Source organism: Pongo pygmaeus, chromosome 4 (genome assembly GCF_028885625.2).
Source record: "Pongo pygmaeus isolate AG05252 chromosome 4, NHGRI_mPonPyg2-v2.0_pri, whole genome shotgun sequence".
In the NCBI taxonomy this organism is placed as follows: domain Eukaryota; kingdom Metazoa; phylum Chordata; class Mammalia; order Primates; family Hominidae; genus Pongo; species Pongo pygmaeus.
In genome coordinates, this window is record NC_072377.2 from 32,359,991 (window position 1) to 32,387,989 (window position 27,999).

Genomic DNA, 27,999 nt, shown 5'->3' on the forward strand with positions numbered 1-27,999 from the left:
TGGTTCACAGAAGTTCTGGGAAGAACCAAGAATCAGGCTTGGATGTGATGGAGCCAGGAAAAGAGCCAAACCATACCATGGGTCTGTTCTAGCAGAAAAATCATGCTGCCTCCGCTGGCTGTTGAGTCCCCAGGAGCTGAGGGAATGAATGCCAGGACTGCGCTTCTCTTCTGCCATGCTCCTCAAAAGGCCTGGATCCCAATGGGTGATCCTTGCCGCCTCTCTGTCACTCACACTGCATCCACGTTATACTGGGATGCTTCTGATTGGTAGAAATAAGCTCACATGCCTGCACTCTGGCTGCAACGGGATATGGTTGTTTCTGGGGATTGAGCGAATCAGTCTACAGTGTCTGCCGTACTTAATCCACCCTGGTCCCGGCCCCAGCCCCAGCCTCAGCCTCAGCCTTGGCTCTACTACACAAAAGACCAGACAGTATCTTACTCCATTTGGTCTACTGTAACAAATACCATAAACGAGATGGCTTATAAGTAACAAACTTATTTCCCATAGTCTAGAGACTGGGAAGTCCAAGATCCAGGTATTAGCTGATTCAGTGTCTGGTGAGGGTCTGCTTTCTGGTTCATAGATGGTGCCTTCTTGCTGGGTCTTCATATGGTGGAAGAGGCCAGGCAGTTCTCTAGGGTATCTTTCATAAGGACACTAATCCCACTCATGAGTGTTCCTCCTTTATGACCTTATCACTTCCCAAAGGCCCCACCTCCTAATATCGTACCTTGGAGGCTGAGATGGGCCTCCCAAAATTTGTATGCTAAAATCCTAACCCCCAAGGGGTTCCTCCAATTTTGGAGGAACACAAAGATTCAGACCATAACAGATGGGTATCCCATTTGTGCCTCATTTTCTAGTGCTTTGGTGGATACAGACTGAATTGATTGACATTTCTGTGCTTGTCTAAGTGTAACCAAACCCTGCAATTGACACGCTAGAGAAGGTTCGCCTTGTTCTGTTTCTCCTCCTGTAGCCGATATGGCTAACAGTGGGACTAACCTGAGGGTCCAAAGCAAAAAAACTGCTCAACCACTCAAAGGAAACCCACTCCATGGAGGTGTCTCTCTAGCATGATGGTACTTTCTGAAATTACATTTTGTTTTAGTGGAGGAAGGCTTTCTTCTGAAGTCTGTTATACTATTTGGAGTTCATAGGGTGAGGAACATAACCTTCCATTCCCACGTTTCTCTCTGAAGTTCGGGCTTTCATCTGCTGGGTCCCACATGCTGAGTGCAAGGATAACAAATGTACCCAGTGAACAAAAGTTTAGCGTCTTTTTTTATATGAAAAACATTGCATCCTCCTTTTAGGATACAGGTTTTCAGTTGCCTTTGAGAAAAGCATCACATGTAGGCCCAAGATCTGAAAATAAAGGAGACTTGAAGAAAATACTGTTGATTAGAAGAATAGTATCAGGCCAGATGTGGTGGCTCATGCTTGTAATCCCAGCACTTTGGAAGGCTGAGGCGGGTGGATTGCTTGAGGTCAGGAGTTCAAGACCAGCCTGGCCAATACGGCAAAACCCTGGGCGTGGTGGCACATGCCTGTAGTCCCAGCCACTCAGGAGGCTGAGGCATAACAATTGCTTGAACCCGGGAGGTAGAGGTTGCAGTGAGCTGAGATCATGCCCCTGCACTCCAGCCTGGACGACAGAACGAAACTTCCTTGGGAAAAAAAGAATAGTATCAAAGGGAAAGAAACACAAAGCTAAGATTCAGCCCATGGTCTGCATTACTGAGGACTTCAGGCAAATTGAATTCGTATCTCTGATTAATTATCTAGTTTGTACAATTGAAAAATACAAAGGTTAAGACCCTAAGAGTTACTATAAGAAATGTACAAACTCTGGATGCAGTGTCTGATTCATACTATTATAATGTTAACTTCTGGGCATTTCTAGAAACCATGAACCTACTGGGTGGGGCCGTTCCCCATGGCTCTTGCTGCCAGTGTGGGTTTCTGTCTTTCTTAGTTTGGTAATCACATGGGTAGTTGATATCATCAGTTGAATAAGCAGGTTAAAGTTGAAGGGGGAAAAACCAAATCTGTTTTTTTAACACCGTTGTTCACTATGGCTAGGGTTTAGAGCTTACACAATATTAGAAGTAGAGTCGTGAAGGATTTTAGTTTGCATTTTTCTGGTAATCTTGAAGTCTTGATTTTGCCAGAGACTTGCAATTTATGTATTAATTTTCCTTCAAGGTTCATTTAGCAGCAAGCGGAGGAACATTTGCATTTTAATTGTGTCATTCTCCAACCTCTCCCCTACCCCCAGCACACACACTCTACTGCTAAAAGCTAGAGCCAGATGTCACTCCCTGCCTCTGGGTGACAGGAATGTCAGTGTCTGTAACTCTTCAGTGGCTACCAACTCAACCACAGTGTGCCCCAATGAACTTTTCCAGTGCCACGTGATCCCAGAATTAAACAGCTAATGAAAGTTATACTCAAGATTCTGATCCTGGCCGGGCGCGGTGGCTCACGCCTGTAATCCCGATACTTTGAGGGGCTGAGGCGGGTGGATCACTAGGTCAGGAGTTCAAGACCAGCCTGGCCAAGACGGTGAAACCCCGTCTCTACTAAAAATACAAAAATTAGCCAGGCATGGTGGTGGGCACCTTAATCTCAGCTACTCGGGAGGCTGAGGCAGAGAATTGCTTGAACCCAGGAGGCGGAGGTTGCAGTGAGCCGAGATTGCACCAGTGCACTCCAGCCTGGGTGACAGAGTGAGACTCCATCTCAAAAAAAAAAAAAAAAAAGTAAAAAAAAAAAGATTCTGATCCTAACATAGGGATCTCATTTTGAAAAGGAAAAATTTAGGAGTAGATGGAACATGTCTCAGAGGACAACTTTGAAACTTTCAGAGGACAGATGTCAATGTGAGAAAGGGTACTCCAATGAAATCTGGTGCCATTGCTAATGCCATTTTCTTAGATGATGAAACAGAGACAATAATTCAATGACAAAGATTGTTTTTGTTCCAGGTGGTGGTCTATTGAAATTGAGGCTATGCTGTGTATAGGACCACTTCTTAACACAGAATTGACATAGAAAGCTGGTGAAGCAAACCTAAATTCAGGCTTAGCAGCCTCAGTAATTCTGACATGTGCTTATACAGGAGTGGAGGTAGCATGAAATATTTACAGTGAGCCTGGCGGGGACTAGTGTATACAGAGGTTAAGTTCAGCAAAATGTAGGGGGTGGGGAAAGCCTGAAGTGGTGAAAACATGTACCTAGTTGTCCCTATGAGAGAGGCAAAGTTTTGGAGTTGAATTCCTATTTCTTTTAGAAATCGTAGGGGGTCTTCATTGGATACCGTTACTTTCTAAACAACAGAGAGTATGTTGGGTGTTTCCAGAACTGTGCAATGATGCAAAGGAATACTGGGACCAGATGCCACCTACCCTCCTGATGCCTACATTCCAATTGGAGAAGCATCCCTCACTTGAAATCCCCATGTTACTAGATTGCTGCTGTGACATCCAGGCAAAAAAAATGATGAGCCCGTGGCATCTACACTTGGCCCTTCCTATCAGATTCAGCCTCGTGGCCCCCAGATTGTGCCGATTCCCCAGTTAACCAGTTATGGACCTTCTGTGCTAGCGGGTGTTCTCCACAGAGAGAGCAAACCCTGAGGCCAGGAGTCTCCTCTATTCCTTGCTACTTGTCCTCTGGGCTCCTGACTAAAAGAACCATCTTTGTCTTGCATCCAGACATTTCAGCCTAGAAGCAGGCAAACTCTCCAGGAGAGCCCTGCTGTGTCCCCAGGAGAAGGGCATTTCTGGGTTTGGGAGAAAACACCCTGAAGGCAGGCAAGCTTACCATTTGCTCTATATACAGGCCAGAGAGTTTCAAAGACCCAGGGCCCAGGATGCGAGAGAAGGGAATTCTGATTTGTGTGTGTGTGTGTGTGTTAATTTTTTTTTCAAACACTTAACTCTTCGTAGAGACAAATATTACTCTTTTCAGGTCTGTTTTTGAAAAACAGATGAAAGGACCAGTAGTATGCGGACAGGTTATATCCACTTGGCCTTTGTATCTGAGCCCAGTCCTGATTTCATTGTGTCCATGGGGAAAACTTCCTTTTTACAGTGCACCTACAGAGCGGAGCTTTGTTCTGAAATCTTTTATTCGGAGCTTTTGTTTTTAAGAATTTATTGGAGATTGGCTTGGCAGGGACTCCAAGTGTCAGCTTATATGTGTGTTGGGGGGACGGTGGGAGAGAGAATGTTGGATAGGGGCCCCATATGTGTTCCTGATGATTGTAGGTGCTCATAAAGTCTAAAGACTGAATCTGTGGAAGGTAAACAACTATTTTTTGTTTTTCTGTTTTGTTTTGTTTTTAATGCTGGAATTTATTTTTCCATCTTGTTTTTTCTCCCGGACATTTTCTAGCTGCAGAACACTGTGTTTACAAAATAAAAAGCCTTCATCGTTAGTCCGTCCTGGAGTAAGGCATTGGTGTCTGTGTTGGTGTCTTTGGTTGCCCTGCCAGGAGCAGGCTCATCTCCCTCAGTGTCATTCAGAGACAGTTGGCTGTATCCAAGGGTTGGCTTCCCTACTTCAGTTGCATTTGCGTAGAGCAGGCTCAACCCCTCCAGGGGAGGGTGCCCTTACGTACCCACAGTCAGGTGTAGAGGCCTGGTTCTACTCCCACTGGTCCCCAATTGCCCTTGAGCAAGGGTTGAATGGACAATGCCTGTTCATCTTTATGTTGCCTCATACCCGGAGCGCTGGCTGTCCCAGCCCAGCAAGTGAGGCCAGGTGAGCTAGGTGTGGTGTTCTTGTGCCTTCTGGTAACTTCTGATGTCCCAATTCAGGTGCATCTATTTTTAGATTGGGCTTGCCCTGGCTTGAGTGTCACTTTTGCAAGACTGTGACCTTGCACGTGTTCAGCTGTTTTCTTCACGGATCCCTGGGTGTTCCCTGATTCTCTTTGGAGGCCTTGTGCTCTGCATAGAGCCAGTGCAAAAGCCCCTTGCTTAGCTCTTCCTGGGCAAGGGCATTTCATCTAGCTAGAGATAAAAATTAGTGTCCAGATACCTGGGGAAGGGAGGGGGCTTACAGGCTTGATGGGACAGTTCACTTGAGTGAGTGTGAGCCTCCTACCAGCGTCCATCTGGTTTTAGTGAGAGCCCTGTGCTAATTGTCATCATGACAGGCCCAGTTTGTGTGAAACTGTTTATAAACTCCATAAAACCATGTGCAAATGTGGGGAACTTAGGCTGGCATGAGTGGAAGGAGGTCGATGAGGGACAGGCACTACCTCTTAAACAAGGGTGGGGACACAGTATCTTGCCACACAAGATGGAGGAAACCAGATGGAGCTGGCAAGGAAAACAGGGTGAGCCAGTTGAAGGGTTTAGTGGCCACGTTCAAGAGTTTGCACTGGATCCAGAAAACCCTTGGGAGCCACAGGATTGGGACGATTATTGCATCTGACACTTGTCAGGTAGAGAATATTGTAAACTTGTGGCCAAGGAGAGTTAAGAAGGAAATAAAAAGTGAGATCTGGATGGGTGCAGTGGCTCACGTCTATAATCCCAGCACTTTGGGAGGCCGAGGTGGGAGGATTGCTTGAGGCCAGCCTGGGCAACATGGCAAAACCCCGTCGCTACAAAAGATACAAAACTTACCCTGGCATGAGTGCCTGCAGTCCCAGCTACTGAGGAGGCTGAGGCAGGAGCATCACTTGAGCCCAGGAGGTTGAGGCTGCAGTGAGCCATGTTCACACCACTGCACTCCAGCTTGGGTGACAGAGTGAGACCCTTTCTCAAAAATAAACATGAAATATCCCTTTCCATTGAAGGATGTATAGAAATAAAGAAATTCTGGAAGGATTTCCCAAGAGCTCAGAGTAGAGGTGCCTGTGAGACTTGTATTAGTCTGTTCTCACACTGCTCTAAAGACATACCTGAAGCTGGGTAATTTATAAAGAAAAGAGGTTTAATTGGCCCACAGTTCCACAGGCTGTACAGGCTTCTGCTTTTTTTATTTTATTTATTTTTATTTTTATTTTTTAGAGGCAGAGTCTCGCTCTGTCACCCAGGCTGGAGTGCAATGGTGCGATCTCGGCTCACTGCAGCCTCTGCCTCCCAGGTTCAATCAATTCTGTCTCAGCCTCCCGAGTAGATGGGACTATAGGCGTGTGCCCCCACACCCAGCTAATTTTGTATTTTTAGTAGAGATGGAGTTTCACCAAGTTGGTCTCAAACTCATGACCTCAGGTGAGCCACCGTGCCCGGCCAGGCTTCTGCTTCTGGGGAGGCCTCAGGAAACTTACAGTCATGGCAGAAGGTGAAGGGGAAGCAGGCACATCTTAAATGGCCAGAACAGGAGCCAGAGAGCAAAGGGAGAGGTGCCTCACACTTTCAAACAACCAGATTTCATGAGAACAGCAAGGGGGAGATCCACCCCCATGATCCTGTCACCTCCCACCAGGTCCCTCCTCCAACAATGGGGATTAAAATTTACATAAGATTTGGGCGGGGACACAAATCCAAACCATATCAAATCAAGACTGAAGAGGAGTCCCTTGGGGAAAGGAAAGGCACTGAGCTGGGTGAAAGGTCGCTGGCATGTTCCATTGGAAATGTCAATTCCTTACATATGACACAGAACCAACTAGGGTGAACAGAGTTCCTGGGATTGAAAAGTAAAGATAGAGAAAGAACCATCTGGAAATCATTCATGGGCATCATTTTGGGCATTTCAGAATTCTCCTTTGAGGTTTATTATAGTCAGCAAATGGAAAGGACAGAAAAAGACGCCTGGGGTTCTGACTATCTCAGGGATAACCTTTCTTTTTAAATAGTATGGTTAATCATGCTAGTGTAAGCTTCTCTTTTGATTTTTAGCGTAGCCTTAATCATTACAGTTCTTTTATCTTCCATTAGACTTGGCTCATCCCTAGCCAGGAAATAATTTGGAAAATAAAAAAGATGAACCTTATAGTGCTCCTGAGGAGGGGAGTGCAGTTCCCTTCTGAGTGGACCCCCAAGATCTCGTTGATGGCACCGGCACTTAGCCAGCAAGATGACCAGGAGGCTTTTCTGTGCTACTCCAAGAGTGGGTGTTTTGTGTTTTTCCAGGGGAATCCTGGGTGGCATGTGGTTCCCGGCTTCCTCCTCTTGTCAAGTAACTAGTGACCTGATTGGAGCTGGCAGCCCCTTTGGGAACCGCTGAGTGCTGACTTCTGAGTCTTTTAACATGGCTGTGCACTGAGCTCTCTGTTTTCATTTCCCACTTTCCCCTTTGTCACTTTCAATTACACCAGGACAAGCTATGTATAATTTGGTTAGTGATGTAAATAAGCCAAAACAGCAGAAAGATTGAAATGTGAAGAAACTGGTGGAGGAGTGAGTAGGTTTTTCTGGAGAGTCACTGTAACCACAGCTTGGTAGATGCCCACTGTGGCCGGCACTGAGATGATCTAAAGCACTGTCTCTTAATTTTAGCAAAACCTCTGCAGCTACGTCGCACATTTTCATAGGAGGAAACTGAGGCATTGAAACATTTAGTTATTATTCATATGGCTAGTGAGCAGGAATGCTAAGTTTAGCCCCATAGTTGTTTAACTGAAGCTCATTGTCTTGTCTTTTTTTTTGAGACGGAGTCTCGCCTAGGCTGGAGTGCGGCGGTATGATCTTGGCTCACTGCACCCTCTGTCTCCCGGGTTCAAGCGATTCTCCTGCCTCAGCCTCCCTAGTAGCTGGGATTACAGGCACACGCCACCACGCCCAGCTAATTTTTGTATTTTTGGTAGAGACAGGGTTTCACCAGGTTGGCCAGGCTGGTCTCAAACTCCTGACCTCAGGTGATCTGCCTGCCTCGCCTCCCAAAGTGCTGGGATTCAGGCGTGAGCCACAGCGCCCGGCCGTCTCTCTCTTAAGACTTAATTTTTTTTAGAGTAGTTTTAAGTTCACAGCAAAATTGATAAAGAAAAAAAAAAAAAGGCCGGGCACGGTGGCTCACACCTGTAATCCGGGTTGTAGGGGAGAATGAGACAGGAAGATCACCTGAGGCCCGGAGTTTGAGACCGGCCTGGGAAATATAGTAAAAGCTGTCTCTAAAAAACAATTTTTTTTTTAATGAACCAGGCGTGGTGGTGTGTTCCTGTAGTCTCGGCTGCCTGGGAGGATGAGGCAGGAGGACTGCTTGAGCCAAGGTCTTTGAGGCTGCAGTGAGCTATGACTGTGCCACTGCATTCTGGCCTGGGTGACAGAGCAAGACCCAGCCTTTTAAGTTTTTTTCTGGCCAGGGGCTTTGGGAGGCTAAAGTGGGTGGCCTTCTTGAGCTCAGGAGTTAGAGACCAGCCTGGGCAACATGACAAAACCATGTCTCTACCAGAAATACAAAAGTTAGCCAGGCATAGTGGCACGCACCTATAATCCCAGCTACTTGGGGGGCTAAGGTGGGAGAATTGCTGGATCCCAGGAAGTTGAGGCTATAGTGAGCTATGAGCGCGCCACTGCACTCCAGCCTTGGTAACAGAGCGAGACCCGGTTTCAAAAATAAATAAAAATAAATAAATAATTTTTTCTGAGCAAAACATAGAGATTTCCTATATATCTCCTTTCCCCACACATGTACAGCCTCCCTCGTGATCAGCGCCTCCCACTGGTGTGGTGCATTCGTTACAATTGATGAACCTCCATTGACATCTTATAATCACCCAATGTCCACAGTGTACATTAGGGTTCACTCTTGGTGTTACACATTAAAAAAAAAAAAAGTCCAGGCAGGGTGGCTCACACCTGTAATCTGGGCTATAGGGGAGACTGAGACAGGAAGATCACTTGAGGCCAGGAATTTGAGACCAGCCTGGGAAATATAGTAAAACCTGTCTTTAAAAAACAATTTTTTTTTAAATGAACCAGGCGTGGTGGTGTGTATAACGACATACCAAATGTATAATGACATGTATCCATCATTATCATACAGAGAAGTTTCACTGCCTTAAAAATCCTCTGTGCCCATTTTTCCCTTTTTCTCTCCAACACTTGGCACCCAGGGATCTTTTTACTGTCTCCATAATTTTGCCATTTCCAGAATGTCATATAGTTGGAATCATACCACAGATAGCCCCTTCAGATTGGCTGCTTTCACTTAGTAACATGCCTTTAAGTTTCCTTCATGTCTTCATTCCTTGGTAGCTTATTTCTTTTCAGTGCTGTGTAATACTCCATTGTCTGCGTGTGCCGCAGTTTATCTAGTCACTTACTCAAGGACATCTTGGTTATTTCCAAGTAATGGCAATTATGAATGAAGCTGCTGTAAACATCTGTGTGCTCACTGTCTTTTCACAAAACATTCTGTCCCCCTTAAGAGATTTCATGGAGGACTCGCTTAGATCCTCTGTGACAAACAGGACATGGTCAAAGCCTGGTGCCAGAGAAGAAAGAACATAGGATTTGTTATCAGGCAGACCTGATGTGGTTGGGAGTGGACATGGTCAAAGCCTGGTGCCAGAGAAGAAAGAACATAGGATTTGTTATCAGGCAGACCTGATGTGGTTGGGAGTTTGAATCCCAACTCTCCTCCATCTATGATTTAAAATCCTCAGTATTCTCTGCCATTAATGTACAGTGCTCTATGAAGCATTTAGCCTTCTGTAGGCATGCTGAAATTCACATGTGAACTATGCTGAAATGGTTGTACAGGTAAAAAAAAAAAAATTTGAAGCTCTTAAGGCCGGGTACAGTGGCTCACGCCTGTAATCCCAGCACTTTGAGAGGCCAGGGCAAGTGGATCACTTGAGCTTAGGAGTTCGAGACCAGCCTAGGCAGCATAGTGAAACCCTGTCTCTTCCAAAAATACAAAAAAAAAAATTAGCTGGGTGTGCTGGTCTGCCCCTGCAGTCCTGGGTACTCAGGAGGCTGAGGCAGGAGGATCGCTTGAGCTTGTGAGGCAGAAGTTGCAGTGAACTGAGATTGTGCCACTGCACTCCCACCTGGGTGACAGAGTGAGACCCCATCTCAAAAAAAAAATTTTTTTTTGAAGCTCTCGAGCCGAATATCTTTTCTTACCGAGTCTGATATTCTTGCTACTTACTTAGATTATGAAGGCTTTTTGCAAACTTTTTTTCATAGGTCATAGAAAATTTAAGCTTTAGTTGGTCAGTGATGGGAGGATTACACTTTCTTAGTTAAATACAAACCAGAGAGGCTTTGCCCTAGTGCCCGCCCTCCTCTGAGGTGTACTAGAAGTACTAGAAGTTCCACACTTTGGCTGTTGTTACTGCCAGAATTTGCATTGTTACAGGCCAGCCAGACACATTCTTGTGTCTTTTGTTTTCAAACTGTTTTAGATAGAGTTTAAGACCTGGAAGTCACCATTGCCTGATTCCCATGGGAAATCTCCTCCAATTATTTAGAGAAAATTCTTCTTGTGGGAAAAAAGGGGGAAACAAATAACTAATTGTTTAGAGGCTCATAGAAAGAAATTTCCATATATGACCCAACTTCCTTGCCAATGTTTCGGAAAGCTGTGGTTTTGTGAGTCAAGCTCCTACTACCACAGAATGGACGTGATTCCAAGAGAGGATTCTTCATGGTAAAGATGAGAAATACCTTGAAAGTACAGCTCTGAGCCCAAACATGTCATTGAGCGTAATGTGGTTTTTGATAGATTTCTTCCTCCACAGGCTCTGCTCTTACTCTTCCCCACTTGAATAAGAAAGACTTATATATATATTTTTTTATCATAATGGAGACTTAGTAAGCTTAAGGGTCTGTTTTTTGTTTTTGTTTTTAAGAGGAACTATTTTGAGATCTGGAAATTACACCCTGAATGCAGTAAATTTTTAAAACTGAGCATCACTGGGAACTAAACGTTGCTACTGGTAAGCTTACGGAAGAGCAGAGGGAGACGAGGAAGGAAGGGGTTGACTAGCCGCGGAAACTACTCTGAAAGACACACCTTTCCAGTTCAAAGAAGCTTCACTAGCCTTTTGTTTTGTTTTGTTTTTTTGAGATGGAGTCTTACTCTGTCTACCAGGCTGGAGGGCAGTGGCTTGATCTGGGTTTGCTGTAACCTCTGTCTCCCGGGCTCAAGTGACTCTCCTGCTTCAGCCTCCTGAGTAGCTGGGACCACAGGCATGCACCTCCAGGCCCAGCCGATTTTTGTATTTTTAGTTAGACATGGGATTTTACCATGTTGGCCAGGCTGGGCTTGAACTCCTGACCTCTAGTGATCCACCCACCTTGACCTCCCAAAGTGCTGGGGTTACAGGCGTGAGCCACCACGCCCAGCTCTTCACTAGCCCTTCTAAAATGCGCCTGCAGCCTGGGAGTGGTGGCTCATGCCTGTAATCCCAGCACTTTGGGAGGCCGAGGCGGGTGGATCACCTGAGGTCAGGAGTTCAAGACCAGCCTGGCCAACATGGTGAAACCCCATCTCTACTAAAAATACAAAAAATTAGCAAGGCTTGGTGGTGGGCACCTATAACCCCAGCTACTCAGGAGACAGAGGTTGCAGTGAGCTGAGATCGCGCCATTGCACTCCAGCCTGGGCAACAAGAGTGAAACTCCATCTGAAAAAATATATAAATAGATAAGTAAAAATAAAAATAACTTTTCCCTTTCGGGTTCCCGATGCAGTGGTTGCTGTAAGGGGTCCTCCCTGCGCCACATGGCCATCGCCATGGTGAAGCTGAGCAAAGAGGCCAAGCAGAGACTGCAGCAGCTCTTCAACGGGGGCCAGTTTGCCATCCGCTGGGGCTTTATCCCTCTTGTGATTTACCTGGGATTTAAGAGGGGTGCAGATCCTGGAATGTCTGAACCAACTGTTTTGAGCCTACTTTGAGGATAAAGGATTATTTGGTCTTCTGGATTTGGAGGCAGTCACCGGACAGCATGGAAGATGTGTGTTGTGGCTTGGATAAGAGATGGGACGTCGTTCAGTCACTAGTTGGATGGCACAAGGCTCTTCACAGATGAACCTGTAGCAGAGTGGAACTTGTACTAACTTATGATAGAATGTATCAGAATAAATGTTTTTAACAATATTAAAAAAATAAAAATAAAATACACTTGCAGATAAGTCACAGTGGCACGGGGTATTTGTTGAATGCACACTCTGTACAGGTGCCTGGAGAAGCACAACATCAATGACTGCCCTTGACCACTTCAGCACACTGGTGAGAGTTAAGCTTCAAGCTTATTCCCCTGTTGAATGAGAAGAACACCAGAGTCGTGTCTCCTGCTTCTGACCCACCTGGGCTGCACCTCTGCACTCGGTGGCGTTAAGATGCACCACACTCAGGGGAGTCATTAGGGAGGAAACAGCCACGTTGCCTTGAGTTTCTGAAAACCAAATGAATGGCAGTGCTTTCACTGACAATGACAATTCAGTGCAGTAAAGATAAAATACAAAGAGTTGGAGCTTCCAAACTCTCCCCACAGTTCTAAACTCTCCCCACAGTCTTAGTGGAATTGCGGTGGGCCTTTGGTCTGCTGGTCCAGTTCATATGCTCCAAGTAGCATGGGCAGCAGTCTGAACCCAAACCCACTTGGCTGCTGTCCTTCCCAGAATGCCTGTTCCACAAGCCGGCCATTTGGCTTGTTCTCCCTGCTGTGCGGTGCCAATTAGGTGGACTGAGCTAGAATGCAATTGTCTCCAGGTACAGCTACTGTGAGGAGTAGCCCACTTTCCTTTTGTCCATGATGGGGAGAAGCTTGGAACTTGGGCCAATGTCAAGAGCAAGAAACCAGCTTTGAGGCTTTCCTGAAGACCCACTCCTTCTGAAAAATTGCTCCTGATTCCCCCAGCCCATGGTGATAGGTCCCTGTGGAAACGCTGGAGTCCTCACTGCCTTTATCCATCGCTTCACGTTTGGTGTGTGTTGCCTTGTAGTGGTGGGAATCTTTTCATCTGGATACTCTTCATCTTCCCAGCAAGTTTATGTGGCGCATGTGCTTAGAGGAGACCCTTGTTAATTATTTGTCTGATTCTGGTCTTGAGACGTAGCCGATCTCATGGACACCAGCAGGATCTTACCCCAAAGATTTAGAGAAATAACTTTAGGGATTTTTAGAAAAATTGATTTCTTAGAGCTCCCAGAGCCTTGATGCATTAGACAGAATTCTTGAGCTGAAATTGGCTGGTGATATTGGCCCAGAAAATTCCTTATTCCTTCTGCCCAGTAGAGTGTGTGTTGTCACCAACACTTGGAGCCTGTGCCTGGGGGTCTTCGTGTCTGTGGCAGGATTCCTGGGAATGAGTTCACATCCTGGTGGAGCTGGATTGAGTTTCCAAAACCAAAATTGTCTCCATTTCTGTGAAGAAAGTACCCCTAACTCAAAGAATTGATTGGACTGACAAGCCAGGCTGGAAAATGGGGACTGAACAGTTATCTATGTCCTGCAATGACTGACAGGAGGGTCTAAGGGGCTAAGGAGGCACAAATGCCTTTAAGTGAGGCCATGGAAAGTCATCCTAAGCAAAAAGAACAAAGCCAGAAGCATCACTTACCTGACTTCAGACTATACATAAGTCTATAATAACTAAAACAGCATGGTACTGGTACAAAAACAGGCACAAAAACCAATGGAACAGAATAGAGAATCCAGAAATAAAGCCACACATCTGTAGCTGTCTGATCTTCCACAAAGTTAACAAAAACAATGAGGAAAGGACTGTCGTTTAATAAATGGTGCTGAGATAGCCAGCTAGCCATATGCAGAAGAATGAAACTGGACTCCTACCTTTTACCATCTTCAAAAATTAACTCATCATGGACTAAAGATTTAAATGTAAGACCTCAAACAGTAAGAATCCTAGAAGAAAACCTAGGAAACATCATTCTGGACATCGGCCTTGGAAAAGAATTGATGGCTAAGTCCTCAAAAGCAGACACAACAAAAACAAAAATTGACAAGAAAGACCTAAGTAAAGAGCTTCTGCACAGCAAAAGAAATTATCCACAGAGTAAACAGACAACCCACGGGATGGGATAAAATATTCGCAAACTCTGTTTCCAACAAAGGTCTAATACTAGAATCTATAAGGAACTTAAACTAGCCAACAAACAAAAAAAAAGATAATCCAATTACAAAGTGGGCCAAAGACAGGAAAAGACATTTCTCAAGGAAGACATACAAGTGGCCAGCAAACATGAAAAAATGCTCAACATTGCTTATCACCAGAAAAGTGCAAATTAAAACCATCATGAGATACCATCTCACACCAATCGTAGTTATTTATGAAGTCAAGTGCCTCATGCCTATAATCCTAGCATTTTTTGGAGGCTGAGGTGGGAGGATCATTTGAGGCCAAGAATTCAAGACCAGCCTAGGAGACACATAGCAAGACCCTGTCTCGACAGAAAGTAAAAAAAATTAGCCAGGCATGGTGGCATGTTCCTATAATCCAGCTACTTAGGAGGCTGTGGCAGGGGATCCCTTGAGCCCAGGAGTTTGAGGCTGAAGAGAGCTATGATTATGCCACTGTGCCCCAGCCTGGGCAATGGAGCAAGACCCTGTCTCTTTAAAAAAATAAAATAAAATAAAATAAAAGCCAGGCCAGGCATGATGGCTCACGCCTGTAATCCCAGCACTTTGGAAGGCTGAGGCAGGCAGATCACCTGAGGTCAGGAGTTCGAGACCAGCCTGGCCAACATGGTGAAACGCTGTCTCTACTAAAAATACAAAATTAGCCAGGCATGGTGGTGCGAGCCTGTACTCCCGGCTACTCCAGAGGCTGAGGCAGGAGAATTGCTTGAACCCGGGAGGCAGAGGTTGCAGTGAGCCGAGATTGCGCCACTGCACTCTAGCCTGGGCAACAAGGTAGAAACTCCATCTTAAAAAAAAAAAAAAAAAAAAAAAAATTAAAAGCTAAAAAATAACAGATGCTGGGGAGGCTTTGGAGAAAAGCAAATGCTTATACGCTGTTGGTGTGAATGTAAGTTAGTTTGGCCACTGTGGAAAGCTGTTTGGAGATTTCTCAAAGAACTTAAAACAGAACTACCATTCAACCCAGCAATTCTATACTAGGTATATACCTGAAAGAAAACAAATCATCCTGTCAAAAAGACACATGCGCTTGTATGTTCATCTCAGCACTAGTCACAATAGCAAAGACATGGAATGAACCTATGTGCCCATTAATGCTAGATTGGATAAACAAAATGTGGTATATATACACCATGAAATACGACACAGCCATAAAAAAGAATGAAATCATGTCTTTTGCAGCAACATGGACGTGGCTGGAGGCCATCATCCTAAGCAAATTAGCACAGGAACAGAAAATGAAATACCGCATATTATTCTCACTTACAAGTGGGGAGCTAAACATTGGGTATTCATAGACATAAATATGGCAACAATGGATGCTGGAGACTACTAGAGGGGTCAGGGCCCAGGGTTGAAAAACGTAACTGTTGGGTACCATGCTTAAGTACCTGGGCGACAGGATCAGTTGTACTCTATACCTCAGCATCATACAATATACCCAGGTAACCAACCTGCGTATATACCCCTGGATCTAAAACAAAAGTAGAAATTTTTAAAAATTAAATGTAAAATAACAAAACATAGTACTATGTTGCATCATGGGGGAGAAAAAAAGTGAGGGCAGGGCTGGTCCAGCTCTTTTTGGTAGAATGTGTCTGATTGTTTGGTAGTCATAAAAACCTTCTGCTACTTTCTTTTTTGGGTGTTTTTTGTTTGTTTGTTTGTTTGTTTGAGACAGGATCTCACTCTGTCACCCAGGCTAGAGTGCAGTGGCACTATCTCGGCTCACTGCAGCCTTCGCCTCCCAGGCTCAAGTGATTCTCCTGCTTCAGCCTCCCGAGTAGCTGGGATTACAGGTGCCTGCTACCACACCCAACTAATTTTTGTATTTTTTAGTAGAGACAGGGTTTCACCATGTTGTCCAGGCTGGTCTTGAGCTCAGGTGGACCACCTGTCTCGGCCTCCCAAAGTGCTGGGATTACAGGCATGATCCACCACACCTGGCCTCCTGCTACTTTGAAGTTAGACTCTCCTTGCCCGAAGTGACTGGCCCTTTTTTCCATCTAGCTCCAGAAGATCTATGCTTATCTTTTTCAATGGACCTAATAGTCATTAATGGACCTTGATTCTAAAAACTAGCCAGAGGTGACCCATGGGCCTAAGAGATGTATGTCCTTGTCTAGGACCCAAGTCACTGGGCCACACCGACGTGCACTTGCTCTCCAGCTATACCCCCATTTCACAGGGTGACTCATTGCCTTCCTCCATCTTCACCCAAGATGGCTCCTTCCTGAAGAAAACCAGGCCATTTCAGTATGCCTATCACTGAGATGAGGAGACCAGACACGAGGCTGAGAATATGTGAAGAGGAGAGAAGAGGTCTCTGCCTGAGGGATGGGGACTGAGTTAGGGTGAGCTGGGACTTCTCTGCACACAAATGGAAGTTTAAACTGAGATGGTCCTCTGCTGAAGGGGAGTGCAAATCAGACAGCCAAGGAGAGTGCTTGAGTGTTGCACAAAGTCTTTAAAGCGCTGCTTCCCTAAATATTAAAATGTTTCACTATAAAAAGATGGGGCTGGGAACCATTTGATAAAGTAAGATTTGGTCACACCAGTTAAAGGAACAGCTAGTAAACACTTCTGCTGACCTCAGGTGATCCACCTGCCTTGGCCTTTCCAGGTGCTGGTAAACACTTCTCAAACCCATTTAACCACAGAGTTAAGGAGCATTCTTTCATAGAGCATCTCCTTCTTTCATAGAGCATTTCCCAAAATATAGAATATATTTTTGGAAAAACTAGATTAAGCTCATTAGAAAAATGACAAAGAATAAAGACTTTTTTTTTTTTTTTTTTGAGTCAGAGTCTTGCTCTGTCATCCAGGCTGGAGTGCAATGGCTCAATCTTGGCTCACTGCAACCTCTGCCTCCCAGGTTCAAGGGGTTCTCCTGCCTCAGACTCCCGAGTAGCTGGGATTACAGGCATGTGCCACCACACCTGGCTAATTTTTGTATTTTTAGTAGAGATGGGGTTTCGCCATGTTGGCCAAGCTGGTCTTGAACTCCTGACCCCAGATGATCCACCCACCTCGACTTCCCAAAGTGTTGGGATTACAGGCCTGAGCCACCATGCCCGGCCAAGAAAAGAACCCTTGAAAAGAAAATTCAGAAGCACAGGGAAACTGTATTAAGGATCTGAGTTAAGAGTTTTGCCCTATTTTTCCATTTACTTACCAGAACTTAGAAGTATGCTGGAGTCTGAAAGGAGATGTAAGAGGGAATATTAAGGATCTAAGTTGAGAGTTTTGCCCTATTTTTCCATTTACTTAATAGAACTTAGGAGTATGCTGGGCTCTGAAAGGAGATTTAAGAGGGAACTTTTCAATAAATATTGATCCATACTTGCAATGAAATAAGTACCAGAGACAAACTGTCCGCCACCCTTGCTTGGGAGCCTCGTAGAAGCTGTGACCCATCCACCTGCTGCATGGCTCTGCTCAGCGTCGTGGAGTTTTGAATCTGAATGCTTTAGAAAGGGCATGTTGGCTCCAGACTCAGCGTCTCCTGTTGATTTTGTCTAACCTGCTTCTCTGATTCTTTTAATTTTCTACACCCTGTCAGCATTTATGCTTGCAGCCTATAGAATGAAAGCAATCGTGGTAATAATAAATGCAGTGTAACCTTCTAAGAACCTGAGTCACGGTGTGTGCTACAGATCATTCTTTGTGGGAGGACCGTCTTGCATGTCATCAAATGTTTAGCTGCATCTCTGACCTCCGCCACTAGATGCCAGCAGCAATGCCCCACCCATCCTAGCTGTGACAGTTTAAAACATCTGCAGACAGTGCTAAATGTCTCCTGTGGGGTAACATCTTCCTCAGTTGAGAACCACTGGCATATGTGAAAGCACAGATACATGAAAAAGAGCAGTGGAAGGCCAGGCGCAGTGGCTCACGCCTGTAATCCCAGCTCTGTGGGAGGCCGAGGCAGGTGGATCACCTGAGGTCAGGAGTTTGAGACCAGCCTGGCCAACATAGTGAAACCCCGTCTCTACAGAAAATACAAAAAAATCAGCCGGGTGTGGTGCTGGACATCTGTAATCCCAGCTACTCGGGAGGCTGAGGCAGGAGAATCGCTGGTAGGTTGCGATGAGTCAAGATCTCACCACTGCACTATAGCCTGGGCAACAAGAACAAAACTCCGTCTCAAAAAAAAAAAAAAAAAAAAAGCAGCGGCTAGCATGACTATCTGTGGGTTTCATGATGCGGGCATTGATATAGTTTGCATGTTTGTCCCCTCCAAGTCTCCTGTTGAAATGTGATTTCCAACATTGGGGGCTGGGGCCTGGTACTGGTAGGAGGTGACTGGATCATGGGGGAGGATCCCCCATGAATGGCTGAGCACCAACGCATTGGTGATAAGTGAGTTCTTGCTCAGTTAATGCAAGATCAGGTTGTGCAAAGGTCTGGGACCTCTCCCCTCTAGCTCTTCTCGTGCCATGTGAAGTGCCTGCTTCTGTTCTCTTTTTGCCTTCTGCCATGAGTAAAAGCATCCTGAGGCCTCCCCAGAAGCCAGGCAGGTGCGGGTACCATGCTTCCTGTACAGCCTGCAGAACAGTGTGCCAATTAAACCTCTTTATACGTTACCCAGTCTCAGATATTTCTTTTTGTTTTTGTTTTGTTTTGTTTTGTTCTGTTTTGTTTGAGATGGAGTCTTGCTCTGTCACCCAGGCTGGAGTGCAGTGGCGTGATCTCCGCTCACTGCAAACTCCGCCTCCTGGGTTCATGCCATTCTCCTGCCTCAGTCTCCCAAGTAGCTGGGACTACACCACGCCCGGCTAATTTTTTTGTATTTTTAGTAGAGTTTCACGGGGTTTCACCATGTTAGCCAGGATGGTCTCGATCTCCTGACCTCGTGATCCGCCCACCTCGGCCTCCCAAAGTGCTGGGATTACAGGCGTGAGCCACCATGTCCGGCCAGGTATTTCCTTATAGTGACACAAAAGCCTGAATAACACAGGCATAGACGAAGAATGGTCTCAAATACGCATCAAGGTGTTTAGGCGTTATCCTTTGGACAATGAGAAATTATATGAGTGTTTCAAGCAGATGTTACGTATTTGCCACTGGATACCTCTGTGTGCAGGATATACTGGAGGGGTAGACAACTGAGGAGGTGAGAGTAGTCTAGAGTCAAGGCTCTAAGGTGTGACTCGATGCAGCAGAAGGGGACCTCAAACTTGGCATGCCCTAAAAAACCCACTATGCCGCCGGACGCGGTGGCTCAGGCCTGTAATCCCAGTACTTTGGGAGGCCAAGGCTAGTGGATCACTTGAGGTCAGGAGTGAGAGAGACTGAAGAAGTGGAGTTGACAGGACCTACTAGCAAGGGTGGAGGGGAGAGAGGAGCCAAGGGCGACTCAGTTGTGCTTCAGTGACAGGGAATTGGCATGAGTTGGAAGAGGAGATACAGGAGGGGGAACCTGTCTGAGGGAGATCATAATGGGATTGTTTATTTGAGACAGGGTCTCACTCTTTTGCCCAGGCTGGGGTATAGTGGTGCGATCTCAGCTCACTGCAACCTCTGCCTCCTGGGTTCAAGCAATTCTCCTGTCTCAGCCTCCTGAGTAGCTGGGATTATAGGCACGTACCACCACACCTGGCTAATTTTTGTATTTTTAGTAGAGACAGTTTCACCATGTTGACCAGGCTGGTTTCGAACGCCTGACATCAAGTGATCCACCTGCCTCAGCCTCCTGAGTAGCTGGGATGACAGGCGTACACCACTACACCTGGCTAATTTTTGTATTTTTAGTAGAGACGGGGTTTCACCATGTTGGCCAATCTGGTTTCGAACTCCTGACATCAAATGATCCACCTGCCTTGGCCTCCCAAAGTACTGGGATTACAGGCGTGAGGCGCTGCACCTGGCCGCATAGTGGGTTTTTTAGGGCAGGCTGAGTTTGAGGTGGCTACAGGACACCCAGCTGCAACTGGGCAGGAGGTGAGCATCTGAGCTCAGAAGAGAGATGGAGATTGAGGAGCTGGTGGCTCTTACTTGGTTGCTGTAGCTACGGAAGTAGAGGGGATAATCCAGGTGACAGGAGGGAAGAACAAAGGAAGAAGCTGGTGCCCCTCCAAGGCCCACCCTGGCCTGGCGGGAGGAATGAGACTGAAAAGAGGGGGCCAGAGAGCTGGAGGCAGCTTTGTCCACTAGAGGCTTATGGCTCATGGGACAGATTTGACAGCTAAGAAACAGATCTGTATACGATGAAGGCCCCAGAGCATGATGGTGTCAGTGTATGCTGCCAGCGTTGTGTGAGTTGAGGGTGTGTGAACTCCAGGAGAGCTGGATGGGAGCGGAGGAGTGGGCCACAGCCGCACGGAGCTTTCTCGGGTGTGATTCTGAACCCTCTCCATTAATGGCAGAAGTTGGCAGGGAGCTGCTTCCCCAAATTTGTAGGCCAAGGTCCTCCCCGCTTGCACAATCGGCAGGGTGTTCCCCATCAGCACTGACATTATCATCTCCCATCAAGGGGCAGGAAAACAAACCTTGTTTGCTTTCATAACTTTCTGTGTGTGATTTTTGACTGGGGGATGGGAAAAGGGGAGAAGGAAATGTTAGTGCTTCCTGTTGTTTTCAAGACCATTTATGAATTGCATTTTATGGTCTTTTCATTTTGTAACATCAAGCATATGAAGCATGATAGCCATAGAACTGGCCAATGGGAAAATGTAAAGAAAACCCAACCGGGTGCAGTGGCTCATGCCTGTAAGCCTAATACTTTGGGAGGCCGAGGCAGGCAGATCACCTGAGGTCAGGAGTTCAAGACCAGCCTGGCCAACATCGTGAAACCCCGTCTCTGCTACATATACAAAAATTAGCTGGGTGTGGTGGCGTGTGCCTGTATCCCAGCTACCCAGGAGGCTGAGGCAGGAGAATCGCCGGAACCCAGGAGGCAGAGGCTGCAGTGAGCCAAGATTGCACCACTGCACTCCAGCCTGGGCGACAGAGCAAGACCCTACCTCAAAAAAAAAAAAAAAGAAAGAAAGAAAATCCAGGCTCCACTGACTTCACATGCTTAATATAAAAGCTCTCATTTTAATAAATTTAAATGTATAGTTTTGTGGCATTAAGTACATTCACACTGTTGTGTAACCATCACCACTATCCATCTCCAGAAGGCCTTTCCTCTTGCAAAACTGAACCTCTGGATCCATTAAGCAGTAACTTCCCATTCCTCCTCTCTCCAGCCCCTGGCAACCACCATTCTACTTTCTGTCTCTGTGAATTTTACTATTCTGAGTGCCTCATATGATTAAAATCATACAGGGTTTGTCCTTTTATAACTGGCTTATTTCACTTAGCATAGTGTCTTTTTTTTTTTTTCTTTTTTTTAAGACAGAGTTTTGCTCTCACTGCCCAGGCTGGAGTGCTATGGCGCACTCTCGGCTCACTGCAACCTCTGCCTCCAGGGTTCAAGCGATTCTCATGCCTCATCCTCCCGAGTAGCTGGGATTACACGTGTGTGCCACCACGCCTGGCTAATTTTTGTATTTTTAGTAGAGACGGGGTTTCACCATGTTGGCCAGGCTGGTCTCGAACTCCTGACCTCAAGTGATCCACCCACCTCGGTCTCCCAAAGGGCTAGGATTACAGGCATGAGCCACTGCGCCTGGCCAGCATAGTGTCTTTTCACAACTCATCCAAGTAGTAGCATGTGTCAGAATTTCCTTCCTTTTTACGGCTGAATAGTGTTCCATAGTACATATGTATCACATTTTCTGTATCCATTCATCCATCAGTGGATGCTTAGATGGCTTCCACCTTTTGGTTATTGTGTGAACAGTGCTTCTACAAATATCGAGGGTGTGAATATCCATTCGTGTGTCTGCTTTCGGTTCTTGGGTTTATACCCGGGGTGTCCCTTGGCTTTTGCTGTATGATTGACTCCTGCTGGGCATTTCTGGGATTGCCTTCTTTGTTACCTTTCTGTTTTAGCTACTGGGAGAATCTTAGGTGTGTCCTTAGGCTGGGCTTTGTGACCAGCTGGACAGCCATTACTGAGCCCCTGCCTACAAAGATCCACACCTTGTCCACTTGGCACCATCCTAGAGTTTGAATCAGGAAGATTTACGTTCTAACCTCAGTACTTCCACTAATGTGCCCTGTGATGTTGCAAAGCTTCCTTGTGTTCCTGTGGGCCTCTGTTTCCACACGAACACAATGAGAAAGTAGAACTCAGTGATCTTCAGGGTCCCTCCCAGATGATGGACAGTGAGTGCACAGTGGTCTCCTAAACCCAGTGACCAAGGAACCAAGGTGGACATGAAGAAGGCAGAGCCCCAGATGCCTGTCATGGATAATGCGATTCAGCTTCCCAGAAACTTGGGGCGGTTAGGTGGCTTGTGTACTTGCTGAATTCTGGCACATGCTACGTGGCTCGTTTTGGGAGTAAATGTAGCAGTAATTCCCCTTAAAGCAAAACTATATGTTATATATTATCCACCCTTTGTTGAGAGAATGGGACAAAGAGAGGCGGGATAACTGGTTTTACCATAGATTTTTGGCAGATGTCACCAACTAATACTGTCAAGAATATTTTATAGGCAAATTTTACCTCTTGTTAGGACTGCAGTTTGGTCACAGGTCAAGACAATTTTAATCTTTTTCCCTCACTTCTTTAAAAAGGAAAAAAACTAAAGAGCAGACTTCTTTCTCCATAGCTTGAACTGTGAGCAGGAGTCCACGCTTCCCCAAACTAGGAAGGTGAGTTCCAGGAAGTTACCCACACGATCAACTTTCAGGCCTCTTGAGTGCACATAAAAAATGTGGACTTGCCTGGGGCTCCCTGCTGGTGTTTGGAGACTGGGAACTAATCCTCCCATTAGTTCTTTCTCTGCCACACCAAGGAAACATCATATATACCAGTGACTTTGTGTCTTCTTTATCTCATCAGTAAAAGGTGGATCCTGTTTTTGTTTTCAAGAATGTGTTAGGGTATTGGGATGACTAGAACCCATTTGGAGCACATGAGAAAATGTATAGCATTTTCTGTTTAGGAGACATTTTAACCATCTAATTAAAAAAAAAAAAAAAAAAAGACAAGTCCAGATACTAGACCACCAGTTTTTTAATATATGGAAAATTTAGAAGCAATTTCAAAAATTTCTCACTGTGACTGGAATTAGGTTATGTCAATACAAGGCTCCTAGGGGAAAAATTTATACTGGATAAAACTCTAAAATAAATGAATATACTAAAAAACACCAAAAATCTGGCCAGCAGTAGTGGTTCACACCTGTAATCCCAGAACTTTGGGAGGCCGAGATGGGCAGATCACTTGAGACCAGGAGTTCGAGATCAGCTTGACCAACATGGTGAAACTCCATCTCTACTAAAAATACAAAAAATATCCAGGCATGGTGGCGGGCGCCTGTAATCCCAGCTACTCCAGGAGGTTGAGGCAGGAGAATCTCTTGAACCCGGAATATGGAGGTTGCAGTGGGCAGAGATTACTCTACTGCACTCCCGCCTGGGCAACAGAGCCAGACCCTGTCTCAAAAAAGAAAGAAAATAGAATGGCTGCTAGAAGTAAACAGAGGATGTTTGCTCCTATTTTGTTCCTTACAAGTATAGCTAACAAAGGACCTTGTGAGTACTGGAATAATAAAATGTCATTCCCATTTAAGTTGCGCATGTACATTTTTATACCTACACCAAAGGTTTCTGGAATCTTTGTCTCTGGCTGTTGGATCATGAAAGACCCCTTTTGCTTCAGCTGTAAAACAAGGCAAATTTTACACATAATAGAAACCACTATATGTGTGTGTTGGTTTAGGGAAGCCTATTTTTTAACATTCTATTTCCTGATAAAACCTTAGAAAAATCATACTGTGTTTAAAAGTTGAGGATGTTCTCAGCACCTCAAGGGCTGACTGATAATTTCTGGTTTTGCTAGTACTTGTCTACAATAAAAGTTGGAAGCTTAGTTGGAGTAGAAAAGTTGTAAATTTGGTGTCATCAAGACAAATGGCTTTTATTTCCCAACAGACTTCTTTATAAAATAATTTAACCCCTTGATTTTTGTTTGCATTTGAATGCAATTAAAAAAAAATCTGACCCTTTAATAAGTGCAAGACAGATTAAATTTATTGTGAAATATCAGGTCACTGAGTGGAAAGTTTCTTCACTGATCATCCTAGCTTCACATTTTTAGTTATTTGAAGTACACATTTTGATAATATTTTGGTTTTTTCCTGCCTGAAATCTTCAGTCCACCTCCCCGGCAGTCTGTAGAGTGAAGCAGCTGTGGTCTGTGGCCAAGTGTGCGTCCTTTGGTGATGGAAGAGCTGATCTGCAGATACCTGCAGGAGGAAGCCATGCGTGATGTTTGCTGGGATATGATTTCCCCCCATACTCCTGGAAAATTAGAACCGTTTATAGCAGCCTGGTTCCAATACACTGGCAGGGCAAGGATTGGCTCATTCTCTTACAAACACAGCGTGGCTGGATGCACTCATAAATGAAAAATGATCTGAGTGCTGTGGGTGGGTGGGGCTCTGGAGCTCAGGAGGTGAAGCTGGGAGGAGAGAGAAAGAGAGAATCTGCTCCTTAGCTCCACAGAGCATGGGGAGCTGGCAGGAAGTTGGAGCACGCATGGTGCAGCTTGTATTTTTGTTGATAGTTAATAACCCAGGACTTTAAAGACCTGAATGGAGAAGGGAAATGAAGCACAACCAACTTTGGAGTCTGTCCCATTGCAGAGGCTGCTGAAGCACAGTAGAGCACGCTCACCTGACCAGCTCATAAAGCAGGTAGGACGGGAGACCTGAGCAGTAAAGAGAATCACATTTTCTCTCTGAACACAACTTACAGGTCTTCCGAGGGTTTATTATTTTTTAATTATATGAGAGATGAGCAGGTAATAATAACATAAAAGACTCAGCTTGAATTGTGCTGGTATCTGCCCAAGCAAGAGTTTTCTCAGTTACTAGTGTGATGACCAAATGACAGTTTTATTCTGAGAGTTGCTTAAAAAAAAAAAAAAAAAAAAAAAGGATGCAGCATTGAAGCTTTTTTAATTTAAACTCATTTAAAAATTGGCAGATGACAAATGAACTGCAGACACTGTGTTTTAGAACAAATACTTTGAAAGGAGTCAACCAGAAACTGATTTTCAGGCTTGAATGTGGCTCTATTTTCGTATTTCAGAGCCAACGAGGTGCTCACTAATTTTTGCTGGCTTTTGTAAGAAAGGAGGTGGATGTATAACAGCTGTGAAATATCCAGAAATTGACTGGGATCCAGAGTGAAGCCCGAATGCACTAATGTTTTCTCCATTAAGGCAGGCTGCCTCTGCTCGGCTTCTAAGTCAGGGGATGGAAAGCAGTGTGAAAGTGAAGTGTGAATCCTGAATATTTGTCATGGAGTGGGGGGGAGTGCAGAGGGTTGGAAACTGTCACAGTGACGTTTCACACTCAGAAGTAGAAAATAAATGGGGAGGACCATGGGTGGCAGCCACATGCAAGGATAATTTTAAAACTGATTTTTGATTCCCGTGATTGTAGCCGAGTCTCAGGGTGTTCCTTCCGTTGTCAAGGTTTGGGGCTTGTGATAAGAGAAGTAGAACAGAATAAAGATCATCTCCAGCCCCAGGTTCTGAATCATTTCTAGGCCTTGCTTCTCCTGGGCACTCGGATGATCTGACATGTTTTCCCCCACTAATGAAGTGGCCAGAGTGTTGGGGGATTGGGCTAACATGGAGTAGGTTGGATAGAAATGGTACGTGTGGTCAGCCTGAGAAGAACGTCAGAGGTAGGTGGAGAACTTCGTTTCGGTAGAATAGCCCAGCCTGAATCCTGGAACTCTTTGCGTTGAGGTTTGGAGAATGCCCCGTAGCCACAGGGGTGTGTCTGAAAAGGCAAAAGTGGGAGCTGCTTGGGTTACTGCTTACTGCCTGGCTGGCGGCATCCTGCCGTGGTGGCCACGTTTTGTGGCTTTGCATTTTAGTCCTGGAGGGCTGGGGGATGGCTGTGTTTAGTCAAGCAAGCCCACACATCATTGCTAGTCTCTCTTTCCGTGTGATTTCTCAGCATTACACAGCTAGCCTTCTATGGGAGGAGGAACAGCACCTCCTGTGGTCTTTTAGGAAACTTTTTCACCCCATGTTCCTACCATCGCCACCCCAACTCTTGTCCTTTCTTGCCTACTGTTCACCTGTTGTGTGTGTCCCCTTTGTCTCCCATCCTTCAGACTGATCTGTCCCAGGTGCTATCTGCAGTGACTTAGAAGCTGTGTTGGGGACAGGTTCCTTCCCAGGGTTCCTGCTGGAAGCGGTGTTCGGCAAGCTATGGCCCTTAGGCAAATCCAGACTGCCCTAGCCTGTTTTTATATGGCCTGGGAGCTAAGAATGTGTTTTATGTTTTAAAGAGTTGAAGAAACAAAGAAGAATATAAGACAGAGATAGTGACCCACAAAGCCTATCTGATCTTTAGAAAAAAACATTTGCTGGTTCGCTGGTTGGTCTGTTGATTTCCGCCCCCATTTAGAGACAGAGTTTCACCATGTTGGCCAGATTGGTGTCAAACTTTTGACCTTAAGTGATCCGCCCACCTCGGCCTCCCAAAGTGCTAGGATTACAAGCGTGAGCCACTGCTCCCAGCACCCCACCTTGACCTGCTGATTTTTTAATGTCATTGGTGAATAGTGTGATCAGTGGGTTGATGCAGCAAATTAAGCCCTCAGCAATTTGAATGGGCTCTTGTTTGGGAAACTGATTTTAGTTTCTTAGTCTGTATTGTGCTATCGCCTCCAAATGGGTAGATTCAGGAGTTAGGAAGTTGAAGCTTTTCTGCAGGGTCCCAACAATAGTAAAGAAATATTAGATGAACTATGTGCCTGTGGTTGGATTTTCACCCTGTTTCCTGGTTTATGGACCTGCTGGAGAAGACACCTATGAGTCCAGCCATGTATTGACTGTGTGCCCTACTGGAAGAACCCAGTGGGAACCAAAACTCTGCTAATTCACACTAATTCACACGAGTCATTCACTTCTTTCTCTTTTGCATACGGAATGCTGGCTAGACTTCCACAATCTGAGAGCATTTGGTGTTGCCACTTTGGAAAAAAAAAGATGTTTTTTGTAATTATAAAAAAAGACAGCTGAATACCATGTTTTCTCATATTTAGAACAATGTTTCTTTATTGCCCTCTAAGAAAGTTTACTGTAGGCCCTCCAACCTTACCTCTGAACATGCAGTGCTCCTCTACCCACACAGTATTTCATTGTTAATGTCATTTCTAATAAAGGAAGAGGAAAATCTGGTGACCTTATTCACGTTTAACTTGTATCGAAACTTCAGGCCTCGATATGGACCGTCTTGTGTAAGTAGCTTTTTGTCCATTGCAGAAACACAGGAAAGCATCTCACAGGAGATTGTTGTTTACTACCGGGACATTTCAACCATCTTTCCTCCTATATTTGGAAATTGGATGTTGTCAGTGGAGAAGAATGGGGGTGGGGCCCAGTTTGACAAAACAAGTGAGGAAGGATGAAAATATGAAAAGTATGGCGCCCCGCAGGAGGTAGGGCCTGGAAAACAAGATGGCGCCTGTACACTTGATGAGCCAGGTTGTCAGAGCTGGGAGGGGTGGGTCCTTTAATCTACCATGGGAGCTGGGCAGCACTTTCGTGTTTAGAAAAGGGGTTGGCTCTGAATTTAGAGATTAAGCAACCTGCTGTTCCTGTATGCACTGGAATTTCAGACACAGTCAGAAACCTGATTTGCGTAACTGCTGAAACTCAACTGGAAACCAACCAGACTGAGGTCTGGACTCCCTAGGCCAAGGGACAGTTAGGAATCAGCACGTGAGAGAATGTATTAGGCTTGCCCAAGAAGGAGTGGTGCTGTGTGGCCAGATGCAGTGAGGCGGGCTGTGGGGTGAAGGGTTGGCTTTGGGTTCCCAGAAGGCTCAGGCTGGAGGGTGAGTAACCTCTTCCTCTGCATGGGTAGGCAGTGTGTGTCAGAATTCT

The 27,999-nt window shown here is 45.5% G+C and overlaps 2 protein-coding genes across 4 annotated transcripts in view; both read left to right on the plus strand.

The window, feature by feature from the left end:
- The window catches only part of PDZD2 (PDZ domain containing 2), a 468,182-nt gene that overhangs the window by 269,966 nt on the left and 170,217 nt on the right, over positions 1–27,999 (plus strand). The window lies entirely within an intron of this gene.
- LOC129036914 (mitochondrial import receptor subunit TOM7 homolog) lies at positions 11,614–15,564 on the plus strand. Its single transcript, XM_063664590.1, has one exon. The coding sequence runs from the start codon at positions 11,644–11,646 to the stop codon at positions 11,815–11,817; it is 174 nt and encodes a 57-aa protein (XP_063520660.1). The 5' UTR covers positions 11,614–11,643; the 3' UTR covers positions 11,818–15,564.

Bases quoted from the DNA above. Each gene is read 5' to 3' on its own strand.
- LOC129036914 (XM_063664590.1), top strand. From the start codon at position 11,644: ATGGCCATCGCCATGGTGAAGCTGAGCAAAGAGGCCAAGCAGAGACTG.